The sequence below is a fragment of the Ptychodera flava genome, unplaced genomic scaffold (assembly GCF_041260155.1).
Source record: "Ptychodera flava strain L36383 unplaced genomic scaffold, AS_Pfla_20210202 Scaffold_104__1_contigs__length_263549_pilon, whole genome shotgun sequence".
NCBI classification, from domain to species: domain Eukaryota; kingdom Metazoa; phylum Hemichordata; class Enteropneusta; family Ptychoderidae; genus Ptychodera; species Ptychodera flava.
The window spans coordinates 145681-169041 of NW_027248286.1; the positions used below are offsets into that span (position 1 = coordinate 145681).

The 23361-nt window shown below is 35.6% G+C and overlaps 1 protein-coding gene across 1 annotated transcript; it reads left to right on the forward strand.

The window, feature by feature from the left end:
- Positions 1–1886: 1886 nt before the first annotated feature.
- LOC139126591 (E3 ubiquitin-protein ligase XIAP-like) lies at positions 1887–17716 on the forward strand. Its single transcript, XM_070692657.1, has 6 exons — positions 1887–2031; positions 2396–3901; positions 15043–15231; positions 16340–16358; positions 17174–17316; positions 17651–17716. Exons 2-6 carry the CDS (start codon positions 2732–2734, stop codon positions 17714–17716), a joined length of 1587 nt encoding a protein of 528 aa, XP_070548758.1. The 5' UTR covers positions 1887–2031; positions 2396–2731.
- The last annotated feature ends 5645 nt before the right edge of the window (positions 17717–23361 follow it).

Below are 23361 nucleotides of genomic sequence, written 5' to 3' on the forward strand. Positions count from 1 at the left end.
GTCATGATAGGGTGGTCAAATAAATAGAGATAGAGTAAGTTCTAATTTCCATTTATGGTTGACTTGGTAAGGATAAAATAACATTAATATACTTTTTGAGGAAAAAAATAGAGTGGTCAATTAAAAGAGTGGTCAAAGTGATAGGGTTTTTATGGTAAAGCTGGACTGTAAGATTCCACATGTGCTATTTATAGCAATTATGCAATCTGTGTAAACAGTGCAATGAAAGTGTACATGATTGCTTATAATGCTTTTGATGACCTTGAACTTCTAAAGTTTCAAACATTTTTCTCTTCAGTGTGCTTTCTCTGAGTACGTACAATCTCAACTTATTCAACAGAACTTACTTACAATGTTAATTTGAAAGTTAAAATGTGCTTGGTTAATATGATGAAAATACTGATATTAAAAAATAACCAGCTCAAATTCTTTATAACCTGACAGATATGCTGATTTTTTATGACGTAAATCTTGATTTAAGAAGTCTTGTTTACTTTAATTAGAATGTAATTAACTCTCCCTTATTAGCTACTATAGACTAATATAGTCTATAGAAGCTATTGGGATGGGTATCCGTCAGGCGTCCACCGTCAGTCTGTATGCATGTATGTATGCATGTCCGTTTGTGAGGCGTCCTTCCACTCAAATATCTTGAGAACTGCAGTACTTACTGATTTGATATTTGTTGTGTGGATAAAATATGATTTTGAGAAACTATTTTTATTAATTTTTTGATATTGTTGAAAATATGCAAATTAGCGCCAAAAAAGGCATTTTTGGTAAAAAATCTTCTTCTTCATAACCACTGGTCAGACAGCTTTGGGATAACCCAACTTAAATTTGTTAAAATTGTGATGAAATATGCAAATCTGTATTTTCACAGAATTTTTTTCCATTTTTGGTCAGGCCATCCTGAAATGAGCTATTAAAGATATCCACCTTCTTCATCAATACATGTGTCACAAAAGGTTATTCTCTACATAACACAGCAGAGCTCTGTCAATTGTTGAGTCGCTTGGTTTTTTCAAAACCACTGGTCAGACCAGCTTTAATATTTGGTTTACAAGTCCCTAGGATGACCTTAGTGAGATAATTTCATACAGTCAGGAAATACTTAATTTATTTGTATCCATGTCTATAGTAGCTTCAGGGACTTTGTCCCTATGTTTTTGTGGTTGTACTGTGCAGAAATCATTGTCCTAACATCAATGTAGAATTTTGCTGCACTGAACAACATTCATTGTTGATCTTTGGTACCCATACTAGTATGTACCAATTCCGATCAAATGTGAGCGACACTGTATCATTGGCGGGTTATTTTAGACTTTACTTGTCAGAAGTGTTCTTAGAGGCATCTAGGTTCATGTTACTTTAATTAAAAGCTGGAAAAATGACTGATACTGAAATGACCAAATAAATGTGAAAATGGTGAAAAATTGAAAACTCACAAAGTTCTGGCTGTAGATATTCAAAATTTGGTAGAAATATTCCTACTTGATGCAAATTCTGGATTATTCAAAGTGAACTGATAAATAATGCATAAATTAGTAAATAATTCATAAAAACTGTCAAGTCAAAATAATTCTAAACTCAGTCAGTACTTGCTCATTGATTTCAGTACTTGCCAAAGATGGCCATAATCTTCAAGTTTCAACAAAGTTGATAGAATGTCTGATATGCAGACTAGAAAAACAGATGGATTACCACTCAATAAACTAATTTAATTAATGGCCCTTCTTCTATCAATGTCAGAATGCTCTGAATGCAAAGCTTTCTAAATGAAGTGAACATTTCTGATATTTTCACATGTTGTTCAACTGGAAGAACAACTTCCTTTGGCATGATTTTTAGATGGATAGTACATAAATCAACCACTTCTTCAAAATTAAATGTGCCATTTTTTCAAATTTTTAGATCCCCCTTTTTGTAATCATCACAAAGCAAGGGACAAGAGTTTACGCTATCCTACCAGTTGTGCAAGTTTCAATAGAAATTCCAAAGAAGGTTTTTGAAGTTTCTCAAGATACGAAAGTAAGTGACTTTTGTGATAGCTTTAAATTATAAAGGCAACTTTCAGCATATCTATTAAAGTTTCTCTATTGAGTAATACAATATCAGCAATGCACCCTTCACGTACTCCTTTATTTCTGTGGCAACATTTGAAATATTGTTGACAAGAAGTTTTTCACCATTCACAGTAATGTGTTTTATAAGGTAAAACTTTTAAGTAGACTGGTCAACAAATATCTAATGTTGAAAATAAAATTCACAGATGGATTCTTATAAGTCAGGGAACTTAAACATAACTTTATCATTTAAGGAAGTATACTATATTACATTTTTAAAGCTCATGCACTTTTACAGAATGCACTTTCCTTCCTTTTTCTCTCCTCAGGTCGGGGAATCTGGTTGGTTGACTTTAGTGTGTACAGTGACATAGTGACACTTGAGTACAGTTTAATTTTAGTCAGTGATAAGTTGAACTGACTAAATAATATTTCGATCAAAGGGATTGGCCATTCGTTAAGTAGTTGCTAGTTTTGTAATCATATTATCCTATATTTCATTTAACCTTATATTTCTACTCTTGTTGCTGTCTGACAACTAAGTTTCAGCTTCAAATAACATTACAAATTGTTAAAATCATATTGATATAGATCTAGGAGGAAAAGAAACCTGTCAAGTGTTGGGTTCAAGTAATTTATCAGATTTTCATAGTGGAGATATTCACATGATGGCCGCGTCAAATGCTGATGGGTACAACTCAGCAGATGCTGTGCAACTTGGTAGTGGTAATGAAGTAGTTTGGGGGGCAGTAGGAGGTAGTGATGGGAAAGAGGGCGAAACATGCACATCTATGAATGGAGCTGCTGAATTTAAAGTTGTAGTTGATATGGGATCAGAAGCTGTGAGATTAGCATCATACAAGTCATGGCCACATTCTGCACCAGTTAATCCAAGTGCATTAGCCAGAGCAGGTCTTTTTTATACAGGAAAAGATGATGTTGTGCAGTGCTTCTCATGTGAAGGTCAAATGAAAGACTGGGAATATGGAGATACGGCCATGGGAGAACACAAATCATTATTTCCAAATTGTGCATTTGTCAAAGGTACAGATAGTAGAAACGATCCACTGATTAAAGATATGAGCAGATTTGCACAACTAAATGTTAGCTCATCTCAAAAAGAAAATGAGGATGATGACAAGGGGAAGGGTGGTGCCAAGGAAAATTCAGGGGGGAAAAAGGGAAAGAAAAAGAAAGGGAAGAAGAAAAAAGGTAAGAAAAAGCAGAATGATGATGATGATGACGACGATGATGACAGCTCAATTTTCAACGTGGAAGACGATCCTCAATTCATAGAAGCTAACAGAGTTCTTAAAAGTGAATACAAAAGATTGTTAACTTTCATCTACTGGCCAAAGAATGCACCTGTTTTACCAGAAGATTTGGCAAAGGCAGGATTTTACTACTGTGGATCAGATGACAGAGTGCAGTGTTTTTGTTGCTATGGTATTTTGAAGAACTGGCGGCCTGGTGACTCAGCAATGAATGAACACAGGAAATACTTTCCATCGTGTCCGTTTGTTAGAGGGGAAGATGTGGGAAATGAGCCGATGAGATTGGTGACAAGGCAGGGCAATGTTGATGATACTCCAGTCAAGCAGACTTCACGAGATCCAAACAGGGTGGAGAATTTTCAGAACCAGCAGCAAAATCAACCGCCACGGAATGTTTATGGTGCAAGTAACACTGCTGCCCCACAAAGATCTCAAACCCAGAGTCAGCACAGACATCCTGAATATGCCGATGAGGATAAACGCATGGCTACTTCAACCATTGGCCATCTTCTGATATTGTATCATCACAAGAATTATGCAGAGCTGGATTTTACTACACTGGTAAGGAAAAGAAAAGATTAATTTTATGTTTTGGTGTCAAATATAGCATGAAAAGTATTGGTTTGCTGTTGCACCTATTGGATTTTGTTATTGTTTACCAAGGGACAGATATTAAGGGTACTTTGCATGGTTGTAACAATGTGTAGAATAGATTTGTAGCATTTTGATTTGGTTGCCAAGTTGTATAATTGGTTGGATAAGTAACAAGGACAATGCTGCAGCATGAGGGTTGGCCATTTCACTCCGTGTGTACCGGTATGCAGGAGAAAACACAGGAGAAAGATAGAATCAAAGGGAGAGAATTTCAGGGTTTAAAAATATAGTTATTGTCAGTGTGCCCTGTATTAACAAACATTCATTTCCAGAAACTTTGCATTAGTCTGAGGAACTGTGGAAATTCCTTTGTATCAAGCCATGTAAACCATTTAATGAAACCAATGTTACATGTGAACCAAAAATTTGCTTGTGTTACAGGCAATTTGTGTGCATCATGGTGCATCATATTGACTAGGAGGCCACACTCGTCTTTGTACATAAATTTATTTGCCTCTGGAGATGTAAAATTAGTTTCTTTTCCAGAGTATTTGAACGGGCAACCTGCTGTACTTGCTCACCTAGGAAAAGAAGGGTTCTAAAACCACATTTCTGCATCCTCCACCTTAAGAAAGGTAGTGCAATACAGTGCAAGATTGTTCAAATTTTGGCTGTGACCTTCTACACTGGCAATCTCTGTAAATATTTTAGTTCCATACAATTGTTTACAAGCAAATTGCGACATATGAAAAGAAGTGTTTATAATCAAATCATGCAGAACACCGAATTTTATTTGCTCACATGTTCACACACATGAGCATATGTCGCAGCGATCTCTGTCTGTCTGTCTGTCTGTCTGTCTGTGTGCTCGATATCTCAGAAACGGCTCATCAGATCAGAATCAAATCTGGTACATAGATTCAGTTTGCAAATGGCAAGAGTTGATTAGATTTTTGGCGGGTGTGGCTTGCTTACTTTTTGCTCATTTGCATAATCAATGATTTTAGAAAAAACGGATATACATTGAGAATGACTGAACACAATCTGATGAGATTTGCTACAAATGTTGATCACACCAAAATGTATCAGCCGTGAAAGATATTAAGGGTTGACATGAAAGATAATTGCTAATTTGCATATTTAATGAACTTTCCTAATTAGGGTATAAATCTGAATTGGCTAGGTTAAAATTGACGAAACTTGTTATGTATATTAAAGATACTATCATATTAACATTATTGAAAGTTATTAAGCATTTTTATTTTAGCCAATCCTAATATGCATAATTAATGAACTTTCCTAATTGGGGATATATATCTGAATTGACTAGACCAACGTTAATGATATTAACTACATATATTGAAGATACTATGATAAAATATTCTCGAAAGTCATTAAGCATTTTTTGCTCACGTTTCACACACGTGAACATATGTCGCAGTGATGTCTGTCTGTCTGTGTGTGTCTGTCTGTCTGTGTGCTTGATATCTCAAAAATGGCTCATCAGATCAGAATCAGATCAGAGTGCAACAAAGTGCAAGAATATTGAGATTTTGGCTGTGACCTTCTACACTGGCAATCTCTGTAAATATTTTAGTTCCATAAGCAAATTGCGACATATGAAAAGAAGTGTTCATAATCAAATCATGCAGAACACCGAATTTTATTTGCTCACATGTTAACACACATGAGCGTATGTCGCAGCGATGTCTGTCTGTCTGTGTGCTCGATATCTCAAAAACAGCTCATCAGATCAGAATCAAATCTGGTACATAGATTCAGTTTGCAAATGGCAAGAACTGATTAGTTTTTGGTGGGTTTAGCTTGTTTACTTTTTGCTAATTTGCATAATTAATGATATTAGAAAAAAACAGATATATATTGACAACGACTGCACACAATTTGATGAGATTTGCTACAAATGTTGATCACACCAAGATATATCAGCTGTGAAAGATATTAAGGGGTGACATAAAAGATAATGGATAATTTGCATATTTAATGAAATTTCCTCATTAGGGGTATATATCTGATTTGACTTGATCAAAATTGACAAAACTTGGTTTGTATATTGAAGATACTATGATTTAACATTATTTGAAGTCATTAAGCATTTTTACTTCATCAAACTCTTAATTTGCATATTTAATGAACTTTTGAAATTAGGGATATTTATATGAAATGACTTGACCAAAATTGATGAAACTTGCTATGTACATTAAAGATACTATGATCTTACATTTTTGAAAGTCATTAAGCATTTTTACTTTAGCCAATTCCTTATTTGTAAGTTTAATGAACTTCCTAATTAAGGGTATTTATATGTCTTGACTAGACCAAAGTTGACGAATTGCTTTTTACATTAAAGATATTATGATACAACATTATTAAAAGTCATTTCACATTTCACTTCAGCCAATTCCTAATTTGCATTTTAATGAGAACATTTCAGTCAATTCCTAATTTTCATATTTTAATGAACTTTCCTGATTGGAGATATATACTTGGCTTTAGAATTAATCTGTAGTGAATATTACTTGCTCATGTGTTGACACACGTGAGCATATTCGCAGCGATGTCTGTCTGTCTGTGTGTCTGTCTGGCTGGCTGTCTGTGTGTCTGTCTGTCTATGGGCTCAATATCTCAAAAACGGCTCATCAGATCAGACTCAAATCTGGTATATAGATTCAGTTTGCAAATGGCAAGAACTAATTAGTTTTTGGTGGGCGTGGCTTGCTTACTTTTTGCTCATTTGCATAATTAATGATTTTAGAAAAAACGGATATATATTGACAACGATTGCACAAAATTTGATGAGATTTGCTACAAATGTTGATCACACCAAGATATATCAGCTGTGAAAGATATTAAGGGGTGACATAAAAGATAATGGATAATTTGCATATTTAATGAACTTTCATAATTAGGGATATATATCTGATTTGACTTGATCAAAATTGACAAAACTTGGTATGTATATTGAAGATACTATGATTTAACATTATTGAAAGTTATTAAGCATTCTTACTTCATCAAACTCTTAATTTGCATATTTAATGAACTTTTGGAATTAGGGATATTTATTTGAATTGACTTGACCAAAATTGATGAAACTTGCTATGTACATTAAAGATACTATGATATAACATTGTTGAAATTCATTAAGCATTTTTACTTCAGCCAAATACTTATTTGCATATTTAATCAACTTTCCTAATTAGATCTGTATAGACTGTGCCAAAATTGATGAAACTTGCTATGTACATTGAAGATACTATGATATAACATTGTTGAAAGTCATTAAGCAGTTCTACTTCAGCCAAATACTTATTTGCATATTTAATAAACTTTCCTAATTAGATATATAAATCTGAATGGACTTTACCAAAGTTGATGAAACTTGCCATGTACATTGGAGATACTATGATACAACATTATTGAAAATCATTAAGCAGTTTTACTTCAGCCAATTCCTTATTTACATATTTAATGAACTTCACTAATTAGGGATATATATCTGAATTGATTCGACCGAAGTTGATGAATCTTGCAACATATATTGAAGATACTATAAAACAACATTATTAAAAGTCATCGTTTACTTCAGCCAATTCCTAATTTGCATATATAATGAACTTTCCTAATTAGGGATATTATCTGTATTGACTAGACAAAATTGACAAAACTTGCTATGTACATTAAAGATACTATGATACAGCATTAAAAGTCATTAAGCATTTTTACTTTAGCCGATTCCGTATTTGCAAATTTAATGAATTTTCCTAATTAAGGATATTTATCTGTCTTGACTAGACCAAAGTTGACGAACTGCTTTGTATATTAAAGATACTATGATACGACATTATTGAAAGTCATTTAACATTTTTACTTCAGCCAATTCATAATTTGCATATTTAATGAGAACATTTCAGTCAATTCCTAATTTGCATATTTTAATGAACTTTCCTACTTGGGGATATATACTTTGATTTAAAATTAATCTGTGGTGAGTATTATTCATTATGTTGATCATAACACTTTCAATGAAGTTGCAAACATGTGGCAAAGGTTCAAATTTACACGTAACTGCAATATATAATGAAATACGTGAACATTATCAGTTCCTTTCTGGTTACTTCATCCAATCACAATTTGCATATGAAATAAACTTTTGAAATTAGGGATTTACATTTGAATTGACTTGACCAAAATAAATGAAACTTGCTATGTACATTAAAGATACTATGATATAACATTATTGAAAGTCATTAAGCATTTTACAGCAGCCAATTCCTTATTTGCATATTTAATGAACTTTCCCAATTACTTATATTATCTGAATTGACTCGACCAAGTTGATGAAACTTGCTATGTACAGTGAAGATACTTTGATATAACATTATTGAAAGTCATTAATTAGTTTTTTCATCAGCCAATTCCTTATTTGCATATGTAATGAATGTTTCTAATTAGGGATATATGAATTGACTTGACCAAAGTTGATGAATCTTGCTACATATATTTAAGATACTATAATACAACATTATTGAAAGTCGTTAAGCATTTTTACTTCAGCCAATTTCTAATTTGCATATTTGATGAACTTTCTTAATTAGGGATATTTATCTGTATTGACTAGACCAAAGTTGACGAAACTTGCTATGTACATTAAAGATACTATGATACAACATTATTGAAAGTCATTTAACATTTTTATTTCAGCCAATTCCTTATTTGCATATTGAATGAGAACATTTCAGTCACTTCCTTATTTGCATATTTAATAATGAACTTTCCTAATTTGGGATATATACTGTGATTTACTTGATGAAAGTTGACAAAATATGCTATGTACATTGATGATTATACCAGATTATAACAATATTGAAAGTCATTTCACATTTTCATGTCAGTTAATTTATAATTTGCATTTCAAATATGCTTTCAGTTTGGCATATATAGCTTGAAGGACTTGACCAAAGGCAATTACACGTGCTATATTAAGTGGTGATACAATGACAGTACTCAAAGAAATTAATTATTTTTATTTCAGCTAATCACATATTTGAATACTTAATGACCTTTAGAATTGATCTGTGGTGAATGTTGTTCATTATGTTGATTATAACACTTTCAATTAAGTTGCAAACATGTGGCAAAGGTTCAAATTTGCACATAAATGCAATATAATGAAACACGTGAGCATTATCAGTTCATATCTGGTTAATTTTTCAGATCTGTTTCTTTTTAGCTCTCATATATGCATATGTATATATGCAAATGGGAGGTATTCTTATAAGGTGGCAAAATGGCGTCTTTGTGTATGTATGTATGTATGTCTGTTAGTCCGTCCAGATCAAAAACTCCTAAACCGCAACAGCTGCTGTCTTAGTATTTGGTGTACAGGTGCACCTAGGGGTGGAGATGTGAATTTGTTCAAATGAACATGTCAGTGCCAAAAATATGCAAATGAGGTGAAAAAAGCAAAAATCCTGCAAATGGCTAAAACTCCGTAAGCGTCAGTCAGATTGGGTTGAAACTTAGTATGTAGATTCCTTTAGGTATTCTAAATTATGTGTGCAGAAATTTGGGTGAAATTTGCATGTTTGTATTTTTAGGGTATTTTTTTCTGTTTTTAGTCAAAAAATCTTGTTCTCTGAAATCGCTCGTCTGATCGCTTTGAAAGTTAATAGTCATGTTCCTTTATATTTTGGGGGCAATTTTTGCCTTTTTTTGGTCAAAAAATTTGTTCTCCTAAAAATACTTATCTGGTAGCTTTTATATTTGGTGTACAGGTTTCTACGGTTCATGTCAATAAGATATACTGAAATTAGGATTAAATCTGCAATTTTGCATTTTTGGGGGGCAGTTATTCTCATTTTTGGTCAAAAAGTTTGTTTCTCAAAATTTACCAGTCTGATTGCCTAGATATTTAGTAAACAGGTTCTTAGGGTTTATGTTAATATAATATATTGAATTAGGTTGAAATATGGAATTTGAATTTTTTGGGTAACTTTTATGTCAATTTTACAGGGATATCTTTCATTTTGTATTTTTAAGATTTTTGGGGGTAATTTTATACCTACTGGAACTAAGCGTATATACCCTTACGAAAATTATAGCCTTGCGGCGAACAGTTCTGGTAAAGTCTTCATAATTGCCCGGTAAGTTTACCACAACATGTTGTGGTAAGCTTACGCATAGCTTGAGATTTTCGCATGTTGATGGATTTTGCGGCGCACATATTGTGGTATGCTTACCACGACACTCAGCATGTCCTGGTATGTTTGCCACAAAAGTTTAGGCTTTGCAGAATTTTTTTGCGGTATACTTGCCACAAACAGGATTTACGGTATACATACCGCTATTGAAGCTGACCCTATGGGTAGCCCCACCCCCAGTAGCATACCCCTACCCTTCACACTTTGCCACGACCACTCACACTGTAGCTACTCATTCTTGTGCTCATGTATTAAAGTTTCAGAATGTAGCCACAGGTACAAACACTCACACACATTCACAAACAAAAGAAAATCTTACCAGGTTTTTCATTGAATTCCTACCTTACATTTATTGCAGATGGAAATGTTAACAAATGACACAAAACAAAAGAAATCAGAAGGTCATCAACAGTTCTTTCACAGGATATCTCCCCTAGTCCTTGGCATATTCATAACGAAATGTTGGCATATCCAACAATATCTTGGGTACAGTTACTTTTGATCCAGTTGATTGTCGCATCTCTTGATTTAATTTGTGTAGACTGCAGAAAGGGCTAAAACAAATAAAAAAGAAAACCAAGAAAAGAAACATGAATGCAACCACATATACCAGTACATTTCAGTACAGTAGACAAAATGCCAATAGAACAATCTGCTACAGCATGTAATTGCAACTGCCCTGGCATACCTTTCACAATTAGTCTTGCACATGTCATGAAATGGAATCCTAGTCACTAACTTGTAAAGATATTTCAAACGGTACTTACACTTATATATTTGCCTTGGCAAGCTTGGTTACTCTTTGGGACCAATTTGGTTTATGAGATTGGTGATGTAAAGTTGTCATCAGCATTGCTTTTTCTCAGCATCCTGTTGCCACAAAGACATGTCGTCACTTCCAGCTACAAATAAGAAAATGCAATGGAATAAAAAGGAATGTAAAGGAAAAAGTCCCAGTGATTATGTTTGGTGATTTTGACTACATGTGACATGAAAACTAGTTTACTACTATATCTGTGAATCTAAATTACTTTTAGATGGGGGGGGGGGGGGGGGGGGACAACGCTACCAGTGATCCACAGCTACAGAAAGATAACTGAAAATATTGTATGCATGTTTTGTGTTGTAAGATTTCATGTAGAACTTCAATGAAATATTGTAAATCAATCATTGATTTGGATTTCGCTTATAATATGCCAGCAAAATATTTACGGGTAACGTTGAACAAATGTCAAAATACATTAATGAAGATTTCAAAAGAAACTTAAGTGTCAAAGACAGAGACGTCCAGCATCGTCCAGCATGATCTTATAAATAGACGTATACCAAATTTCATGACATGAAACACGTGTACAAACGATACTAGGTCAGAGTTTAAGAACTTAATTCTTACCTAACCATTCCTAAATGTATTGTTTTTTCATTGTTTTATATCGTACATCGAGGGAAATTTGTATACATATAAGCAAAAGTTTCACCCTGGGTACAGTCCCCGAGGACTGTGCCTTCGCCAAAGTGTATAGACACTATCAATACATCGGTATGAACAGATAAAGGCCACTCCTTTCACACTGTTCACTCAACGTTCAACCTCGGGAGTTATTCAGACAATTGGACAGTGTTACTCGAGAATTGCACAGAACAAAAAACAGATAAAATTCGTCGTTACGTTGCAGAGAAGGATACTCGAAAATTTACTTACCGAAATTCAAACGATCGCCTTGATCCTCAGCTCGGCCAGCTCAGGGTGTTATCATGGTTATAAGAATGGTGACCATTGTTCACAAGCCGATCTCCACACGCCGATCGTGACGACGATGACATGAAAATTAACGCGTCTTGAACATTGCCTATAGGTTGTACATTCATAGCTAGGGTATACGAAGCTGTCAAGGTGATGTCCAACGGCAAATTTCAGTGAAATTTTGTCAAAAGTCGAGTGAAAAAACAGCGACAATGCATTCAGCAATTCAAAAGGGTCGTAACTGCCTTTCTGATATCAGATTTGCCGCTGAGATTTGACCTGTGACACGCCAATCTGACCAATCACAACGAAGTCTTCACATGATCTATGATGTCATCAGGCGTGATACTATTACTTCCGATACAAAGTCCTTGCAATCGCGATCGCTGTACACGTACGTAACATAGCATGAATCGTAGTGGAAGTTTTGTTAGAAGTAATTCATTCAAAAGTAATTCACTGAAAACTTACAGCTTTCGACGGACTATATCCAAGCAAAAGTGTATTGACAGCACCAGTGGCTATGACCGGTCGACCCAACACTAAGCCCCACACTATGTAGGCCCTATTACATAGCAGTTAGCACAGCAGTGCCAGTGGCGCCTCGATCGCGGGGCTAACCGTGCAAACCCTTCATAGGCACTATACTAGCACTATTTTATAGTGTGCCTTCCCTGAGATACGGGAATTCAATTTCGATAAAAACTGTGTTCTATACGACAGGCGTGAGATACAAAAAAATCCAACATACCAGTTCAACAATTTCTTAGATTTTTGTTCGGGCGCGTTTCTCTGGAGACACGTACGTACGTGTCCACGGCAGGTTGAGTGAGATGTCAATCATTTGTACAGTGGATGGCAATACGACTAATAATTCCCTTGTCTTTCTAAGTCGGCGATATAGTAACTTATACCATACCTACCTCCATGCTTATACTGATCATATGATGGCTTCGGAAAATAATTGTCGAAAGACACAAATAGAATGAGTGTTTTCTCCGACCGCGGTGACTGACATGCTCTGTCCGCTTATTATTACCTACCAAACTGTGGCAAAGTTCTTTTCCTTCATGGATTACGGCGATTTTCGAGAGATTTTCGTTGCTGCCATGAAATTGATGAATTTAACATTGAATTATCGTGCAGATCATTGGCTCAAAACGTTTCCCGATGGACAGGGAAAAATGGTTTCATGGGATTTTTGTGGCTGCCTACAGTGTAGGCCTATGTATGAAACAACATTGTTATCAACAGAATACCCGTCTTATTAGATCAACTTCGTCACTTTTCTCGCCTCGATCACACCATAGGGCCTATAGCTGCTAAATCGCTCAAATTAAGCTATTTTGGCAATCCAGCGATCCCGCACCTTTACATATGTGCTATTGTTCAATTATGTAATCTGGATTCGTAAAATCTTGTCACTGTGTATAGAAGTATCATTTGGAGAGTCAGGTACTTTTGTATGTGAATTTCCTAATTTCTTGGAAACTGACTAAGATTTGTCCTACAAATATGTATTCACGTTTTAACATCCCCATTTTGAAAAATCAATAAATATACTATTTTGTTATTAAATTTAGAGTGCAAACATGTATATTCTTTATTCATGCATATGATATACGGTACATCTACAGAAGCCAGCTGGGCACACACGTTCATTTGGCTGCCCTGTCAGCCTTGAATTCTTACACATGACTCTGCACAGTCTGTGCTGTGTGACCATTGTATTTACGTAAAGCCTTCAATGGCAAACATACCACAAAGCAATCTGCAACTTTGTTTACTTCAGTCTTGTGGTAGACATACCAAGAGAAAGATTGCTAATCACCACAAGTGCACCACTAGTGGTGACTATCGGCGCAGGATGGATAGAGAGTTGTGGCACACAAAAGTATGCGTGGTATGTTTACCCAGAGCTTGCAGCATGTTTACCACAAAAAATCTGTTTCGTACGGGTAATGTGGTGATTTAGTATGCATTTGATATGGTGGTAAACTGTATTTGGTATTGAAATGCTTTAAAAAATATCATTTAAGAAAACATAGCTGAGGTGATTTTAGCAGTTTGGTTTCCAACAAATATGTTCAAAAATTTTTTCAATGTTTAGAGTATCAAGGTTGTAAATAGTTAAACACTTCCCACGATCTGGTCATTGTATATCTCATGCAAAGATGGTCAATACAAAGGGGTGGACCATTTGATATCCTGGGGAGGGGGTTCCTGGCAGATTTTGAAAAAAATTCCGAACAAATGTCAATAAAAAAATCAGCCAGAGAAGGTTTGACAAAAAGAAAAGGTGGGAGAGTGGGAAAAAAAGAAAGTACAATTGATTGGATGAAAAAGATAATGTACGGTACCTCATCAATCTTCCAGACACCCCCTTTATCAAATGGTCCACCCCTGATGTATTTTTGTGCACAATTAACCATGCAGTGTATTTTAGTTTAAGATGTCAAGTTAGGTAAGGATTTTAAAGGAATAGTCAAGTTCACCAAAGTTAAATTTCTTATCTCTTGTGTCATCATCCTGTTAAGTTTGTAAATTGTTCCAGATGTGGATGCACCAGTTGTTCTGGAAGAAAACGATGTTTACTTTTCCCTGTAGGGTTTCTGAGTTGATGATTGTATGTTGAAATCTCTCCATGTATCAGGTGTATGGGTAAAATGTAAACATTGGTTGCATGTTATATATTTCAGTCTTGTCAAATATTATAAATGAAAAATCCAAGAACAGGTTTCTGTGTGCTTGTAAAAGATAACATATTTGTCTGATGTCGATACATAAACTTGCCTTGCAGATTGATCGTCTTGAAAATTATCACAGAAGTAGAAATAGGAAAAGAAACTAATCAAACTTGCTGTAACATATTCACCTTCAGTGCCTGTAGACCTATATTTAACTATTTTATCGTTACATCCAGTTGTTTCATATATCTATATCACTCTCCATTGGTCAAGGCACACAAGGGGACCGATATCATTACTCTCCCAATCTGTGTATGTCAATCTATCTGTATGAATGTCCATGTTTCATACAATTGTTGGCTTGTTTTGATAACTATATGGGAGCAAACAGTGGCATTGCCACTATTTTTTAAATATAAAGTTGTGTATTCAAGGTGCAACTTTTGATTGCTGCAGGAATCAAAGACAACGTCAAGTGTTTTCATTGTGATGGTGGACTTAGAAATTGGGAACCAGCAGATGAAACCTTGGACTGAACACGCAAGATGGTTTCCAAAATGTGAATACATTTTGACAGAGAGGGGAAGTGCCTTTGTCAACTATGTGACTTCTAGATATCCCCGTGTACCAAGTTCCAATCCACAGGTCTGTTCACTGATTTACATGTGGTGCTTTTTCAAAATTTAGCTTCAAACAAATGGAAGATAGCAAGATGAACACTATATTCACTATATTTTTATAGTTTTTAAAATAGCGTCACATGCATTGTTTTGCCAGACTGATTTGTTAACTTTCTGCCATTTTCAAGGACATTTATTTGGAAATTCTACCCAACATGCCTGATGATGGAGAAATTCCTATTTTTCTCCCAAACTGAAATTCAGATTGTTTGCATATGAGCAATTGTATCTTCTGATTCAATTTATTAGTTTACATTTCCTTTGACTATCAATCACATTATAATTATATCCTCTTCATGAAACCTGCAAAATGAGAGCCTCAAAGAAATAGTTAAGAAGCAATACCAATATAATTGCAACCTTTTTTCTATTGACCTACATGTACACCTTTTATTGGTATGTCATAGTGACAATTCTTGGTACCTTAAATACAATTTTGCCATCATGAAAGTCAGGCAATCTACCGGTACCATGTTTTCAACATGACAGAATTCTGCAGGTAAAACACATAAGATTAGAGAAGTCATAGAACGGTCTTTGTTCCACGAGAATTTCATACCAAAAATGCCTAGAAAGATGACAAGGTGCATGGATTCACTATTTCACAAACAAACAGAACTTTTAGCCATGAATACAATTGCATTTGCATTAAAAGCATTTGTAGGATCACTATCTCAAACCGGCCTTGCCGTGGTGAGAAGTCAACTTTTCACCCACAATGCATGGCAATGTCAGTCTTTTTGCTAAGGTTTGGGAATATCAGTAAATTATTTGGGAACCCCGGTAACATTGCTGCTGTCCCCTAATCTGATTGCATTGATATACCAAGGGGAACCCCGGTAAAATGACTGGGGAACCCAGGTAACATTTACCGGGGTACCGGCCTTAACAAAAACACTGAATGTCATGCAGTTTGACCCCTTATCAGAAGACGAGCTATATAGGATAGCAAGAATAATGTAATGCCACATTTTTGGTAAAGATACAAAATGATTATGTAATAGATGAAAATGTGATAGTCATTTAATATTCCTGACAAACTCTTTGTCTTTTATTGTTACCTTGTATTTCAGGCATCAGGCAGGGGACAAGGTAAATATGAATGATACTTAGTCATATCTTTATACTCTTCCAAATATTTTAATAAGCCAAACACCCACTGGTTGACTTCAAGCCTGTTCGTTATGTTGAATAGAAGTGGACATATAGTTCTGAAATCCTGAAATCATATTCACAACCATGCTTTTGTGTATTCAAAAATCTACACGTCCCTACAATTTTAGGACAAAGTCCAGCACAGAAAAAAGAACCATCTAATTTTGGAAAGGAAGCTACATGGACATTTGATATTATTGAAATCACAAAGTGATGTCAGGTCTCCTGAAAGGAGTGAGCAGATCCTGTACACATGTTGCACCAAATATAAAGCAATGTAGCAGTTAGAGTCATGGATAGAAATGATCACATTTTAAAACCATTATGTTGTAAATGATATATTAATTGATTTTGTAAAACCTTTATTGTACTTTATGATCAAGATCCCACTGCGATACATAAAATTTCAAAAAAGGCTTACTTTACTTTACTTTATGATTTTTCTGACAGATATGCTACAGTTAACATGTTTTGTGAAATGTTTCATTAAGTGTCATAATCTGTTATCTGTATCTGTTATCATTTTCTAACAGACATGCTACATTAATATGTTTTGTGTTTCATTAAGTGTCATAGTCTCATCATCAGGTCGACCCCAAGTCAATGATGTCATGAGGACTGACCTGGTGCAAGTTGTTCTGGATATGGGTTATGGAAAAGAGCTGGTAAAGAAAGTGGTGAAGCGACGAATAAATCAAACTAGTGAGAGTTTCATACCACTCATGATTTGATACTTGCTGTGTGGGATGAAGAGGAGAAGATGTCTCGTAATAGATCACATTCTGACGCCCAAAGTGACGATGAGGAGGAGAAGATCAAGAAGATGAAAAACCTGGTGATGGCGCTGCAGCAGACCCATTTAGATCCAACAGTGAAGTGTCTTTGTCAGCATCAGGTAAGTTTTGTATCCTCATTTCAGACTGTTGGACTTTGCTGTGATGTCAGGTCTCATGAAAGGAGTGAGCAGATCCTGTACACATGTTGCACCAAACATGAAGCAGTGTCAGAGTCAAGGGTAGAAATTGTTACATTTAAAAAACCCAATGTTATACATGGTATCTTATATCATTTTCTAACAGACATGCTACACTTAACATGTTTTGTGTTTCATTAAGTGTCATAGTCTCATGATCCCCCGCTTTCTGTATCATGGTTGAAACATATTTAAACATGGTCAATAACCATGTTTGAACATGGTCTTGACCATGGTCAAACATGATTGACTATAGTTGGGCAATGGCACCACGTCCAGACCATGGTCAAACATTGGTAGTCTGAGACCATGGTCAAGCTAAAACATGCTGACCATGGTTAAGATTTGGCCATGATATCATGGTCAATCATGGTTCGATTGGGACAGAACAGACCGTGATTAACCATGGTCAAAGTCCATGTTTAATGTGTGGCCATGGTTTACCATGATTAATCATGGTTGAATTGGCCAGCATGATCATGTTAGACCATGTTCAAACATGGTCCTACACACGAGAGAAATTGTGTGACCATGACCAAACATGGTTGAACATGATGGCAGAACCATGATTAACCATGGTCAAACAATGCAAGGTATTGTTGCCATGGTGTATTCTAACATTTACATTACTATGCAGAAACATGTTATAGCTGTCATTTTCGCCCTCTTTTCACTATTTTTGCGATTAGTAGTTAATTATTTCTTGTTCTATTCCAGATCAGTTATTACATCAAAGTAGCCAGTTACCACTTTCTGCATTTGCAGCAGCATACCCTTTTACCCCTACACCAGAAACATGGCATTCACTCTCCTGCCAGCTTCCATAACTTTTTCATGTTTACACTCTAGCTGGCATCACTGATTCTTGTGCTTATATCAGTTTTTCACACTGTTGACATTGATTGGTATAAACACTCTCACACATTCACACACAAGATGAAAACTTACCAAGATTTTTTTTTGTTAAATTCCTACCTTACATTTATTGCTGGTGGAAATGCTAACAAATGACACAAAACAAAGGATGTCAAAATTTAATAATGGTCCTTTCACAAGATATCTGAGTCCAAGGCATCTTTCAAACGAGGTCGTTGGCATATCTGAGCATGTCCTTTGAAGTTACTGTTGATCCAGTTGATTGTTCCATCTCTGGGTGTGTTCTCTTAAATTACTGTCCATTTACTGCAGAGAGAACTAAACAAACAGAAAAATACAAAAAAGACATGATTAATAATGCAATCACATACACAAGTTTATACAATATCAAGAGAACAATCTGTTACAGAAACTGCCTGGGCATAGCATTACAGTTTGTGACAAATATCATAAATGCAATTCAGGTTATACTTACACTCCCATAGTTGGCTTTAAGGACCATTTTGGCTTGTGTCAGATTGGGTTTAAGTTGTCATCTGTATTTCCTTATCTCAGCATCTGTTGCACCACCACAAAAATAAGTTATCAGATCCAGCTACAGATCAAATATGGAATAAAAAGAAATGTGAACGAAAAAAGTCATCAAGTAACCATTTTGGTGACTTTGATGCATGTACATGCAAATGAAAACTAGTTTCCTAGCAACATATATTTATGAAGAAAAATTACTTTTGGATGGGGGGGGGGAGGGGACAAATACTTCACTGCATCTGAATTCTGATAAACAGTTATAGAAAGATATGACCAAAAATTGTAATGTAAATGTAATGTAAGATTTCATGTAAAACTTCAACGGAAATATTATTAATTAAATCAATTATTTGTGGGTTATACTGTAATAAGATGCTGAATTTCCAAAACACCTAGTAAGTCTTTAAGTTAGAGACATTCATAAAGACATGACTGAAATAATGTTTTGCTTTGCAATATTAAATCTAGGCAAGTGCCCCTCTAAACTGTGTCCAAGTTCGAGAACTTAAAATTTGTTATGAAACAATTCCTACTTGATGTTTCTTCTTAGTTGTGTGTCTTCAACAGAAGTAAATGTTTGTATAATTGAGCAAAATTTCATCCTGGTTAAGGCACGAAGTATGTGGATATAATATCAACATGTAGGTAATAGACATCAAATCAGGTCCAATAATCGTTATCATTCAAGGTAACTAAGAAAGTTACCAGGTCCAAGGAACATATTGAAAATGACAAAGGCAATGGGGTCATCTTGAACCACAAAGTAGTGGTGGTACCAGGTGTCCGGAATGGGTAAGCGTACCCTGCCAGCTAGCCGCACCCGTCAAGATTGACCCAAAGCGACAAATCCATTGTTATTTGGTGAATTCACCAAATTACTTTTGTGAGTCAAAATTTGGTATGCTGTCACTCATCATTTGAGTAACAGACAGATCATTATTTTGATACAACATCTCCGTATCTACCGTAGAACTTCTAAATGATTTCACTAATCTACTTTCTGAGAACCCTTGCCTCACTAACTTTTGAGCTAATAGGCTGTGTCTAACTCGAAAGTCTTCATATGAATTGCATGCTCTACTGTATCTAAGAAGTTGTGAAATATACACACCATAAGCTGGAGATGATGGTATATTGCTCGACAAAAAGGGAAAGTTTATGATTTCAAAATTGAAATCATCTCTTTTGTCATACAGCTTAGTATATAGTGTATTTTGTCTAATTTAAAACAATACGTCTAGGTATAAAGCGGAGTGCACACTTTCAGTTGTTTCTTTTATTTCTAAATCATCTGGGTAGATGTGGTGTAGATAATTGGATATACCAGGATTGTTTTAACTGATGAGATCATCAATATATCTGTAGGTGTTGTTAAATCGCTTGGCAATCCTTTTACATCCAGATTCTGAAGTGATGTATGAACTCTGCTTCATACGAATACAAAAAATAAGTCTGCAAGAAGTGGGGCGCAGTTTGTGCCCATGGGAATGCCTATGGTTTGCTCCACATTGTTGTGAACACTCTGTATGCAGCTACGTTCACGAGTCACCTATTTACGGTAAACTAATCGCACAATTGAAGTGTGTTACTTGAGAATAACATCGATAAAAGACACCAAAAATTTAACGTAGGCAATTTAAAGAGAATGCACATTGGAAATTACTTACCGATATGATCGCTTTGATTATAATCCACGCCACGTCCACGGGGAGTGATACTAATGATGGTTACCATTGTGCAACGCCACATTTCTCTGCACGTTGATCATGGCGACAATGACATTAACGCACCATAAACATCACCTACGGTTTAGATACATAACTGACACTTACTTACGTTGCCGTCACGATGACGTTCAACGGCAATTTTACGTTAAATTCTGTCAAAATGATGATGAAAAACAGCGGAGTTTCACTCGGCAATTCAAGAGGCGCAACTGCCGTATTTCTAATCAGATTTACCGCTAAGATATGACCTGTGACGTTTTGCCAATCTGGCCAATCATAATGAAGTCTTCACAGGATCTATGATGTCACCAGGCGTGATGCAGTACAAAGTCCATATACGATCGCGTTCGCTGTGCAGCATGAAAACAGCTGAGCTCCACCGCATTTGAAATGCAAACGGATAGAAAATTCATCAAAAACACGTACTATCGGCTACCCAAGCAATACTAAGGCAATTATTACGATGATCGGACTGGAGTGATGGGCAGTTACGGGCAGTAATTTGTACCCGGAATTTGTAGGACCAGCAATAGCGTTTACCCTGACTCACGAAAACCTATAGTTATACCGTACATCGTATTTCCGGGTTTACATCCATAAGTTGGCGATTCAGTAATGGGCGATCAAAGTCAAATGATGGTGTCGAAATGATTGTCAATGTAGCCTAGATAATTTGAGTCGTTGAAATTGAAAAAGCAATGCAATGTTTATTTTTATTGCGGACGTGTTTTGCTATCGACATTGGTATACAACTCAGGCGGCAACTATTTCGCAGTCGGCTGTTCTGTATATCAGAACTTAATTACTACACTAGAACATCAGTCTCTTCGAGGACAGCGGCAGATTTTCATTGCTGCCATGAATTTAATTTGGAATTTTGTAGTGGCTTGATTTATCGTTTTAGCAAAGTTTTTATGGGACCTTTCCTGCCATATTATAGTATACAGCACAGTCCCTCCGTGACCCTGGGACTGTGTGTAACGCTGCCCGGTAACTCTTACGGAAAATTATACTCTTTCATTGCTGAAATATTTTTTAACCTTCTGAAATTGTTTGGACACGTGGCACAAGCTATGTAATCAAATTATTCAGCGGGTTTAGTGTGAAACAAAGTTTAGAAGACGATCGACATGTCTGGCATGCCCGAGTACAAAAGTAATGAATTACAACGGACGATTCTATTGGCTACTGCAATACCTGACTCCTATGTGACGACCTTTCTATCCGCCAATGAAAATGTGTGTACTTTAACTGCCCGCTCTGATTAGCTCCATTCAAAATGGCCGGTCGCAAGGTCAAATCGCAGTACGATTTCAGGTTTTTGAAGCGTACCAAGGAACAAGAGAAATGTAATTACGTGGATTCAAACGGTTTTCAAAGGCAATGGCCTGATTTTTTCTCACAAAAACTTCCCGATTTATTAAAGTTAGAATTTTAGTAGGTCCACGTGAGTTGCAATGCCAATGTATATGCACACCAGCTGATCACAAGGTCAAACCGTCAAGATAGATGAAGTGATGTGCACAGTATAATGCCAGGCCATCGCGTATTTTAGGAAATGATAGATTATATTCATACAAATTGCCGTTGTCATTCTCAAAAATTTAAATTTGATTTTTAATAAAGGGAAAGTGGTGTCACGTTTCACCTACTTTGTCTTGTATGTGTTTCTGTCTGTTGTGTTGTGGCTGTTCAGTGTGAAAATTAACATGTTTGTCAATTAAGCCATTGCAAGCATTATATGTAATAAAGAAAAAATTTTCGTTACAAAGCAAAAAATTTTTCCCTGGTAATCTTTTCATGCATGTACAACTATTAACTTTTGATAATCTAAATATAGACTAGGCTCAGCTTTTGAAATTTCACAACATATTGCTAGTTATATTTTAAAAAGTAACTTGAGAAAACTACATGTATCTAACAAACATATAATCATAGCCAATTTGATGAACATGGAAAATTAAGCTGACATCAAACATTCAGGGTCAGACTGGTCAAACTTAATGGTTGAGGTCTGCACCCTATCATGACTATGATGAAACAACTGTGACAGTTAACTTTTTCCTTGAACATGTTCAAGCATGGTCACCATTGTCAAGTTGTCTGCTGTGACAATGGTCAATCAGCAGTACCACGGTCAATTTTGGCAATGATCACAGAAAATTTGGCTGTGATCATGTTCAAACATGGTCACCATTGTCAATTTTGGCAATGGTCGCACAAATATTTGCTGTGATCATGTTCAACATGGTCAACATGGTCAATTTTGGCAATGGTCACACAAATGTTTGCTGTGACCATGTTCAAACATGGTCACCATTGCCATTTTTGGCAATGGTCACTCAAGTCTTTGACACCATGGTCAGTTACCATTGTCATATCATCGACAACCACGGTTAATCATGGTTGTCGATGAAAAACCATGGTACCATGGTTTACACCATGTCAATGATGTCATGAGGACTGACCTGGTGCAAGTTTTTTCAAAGTGATGATGATGAGGATGATCAAGAAGATGATAAACCTGAAGTGCCGCTGTCAACATCAGGTACAATTTTTATCCTCATTCCTTAATTTCTGACTTTGGTTCAAAGAAAGATGTCAATATAAATAATATGCAAAACTTCAACTGGATGGGTTTCAAGCCTGTTCTTCAGGATTGACAGAAGATCACATATGGTTCCAAAATTCCCAAATCATAGTCACAGCCATGTATTTGTGCAGTCAAAAATCTACATACACCTACAGTTTTTAGGAAAAAGTGCAGCACAGAAAACACCAAATTTGTTGTTCATTGATGTTTTCAATTAAGGATGTAAGTTTATTTTAAAAC

Excerpts from the sequence above, each read along its gene's own strand:
- LOC139126591 (XM_070692657.1), top strand. The coding sequence starts at position 2,732 with ATGATGGCCGCGTCAAATGCTGATGGGTACAACTCAGCAGATGCTGTG. Across the intron at positions 3,902-15,042 it reads AGCTGGATTTTACTACACTG|GAATCAAAGACAACGTCAAG; the intron begins GTAAGGAAAAGA and ends TGATTGCTGCAG. Across the intron at positions 17,317-17,650 it reads AGTGTCTTTGTCAGCATCAG|TTGGGCAATGGCACCACGTC; the intron begins GTAAGTTTTGTA and ends GATTGACTATAG.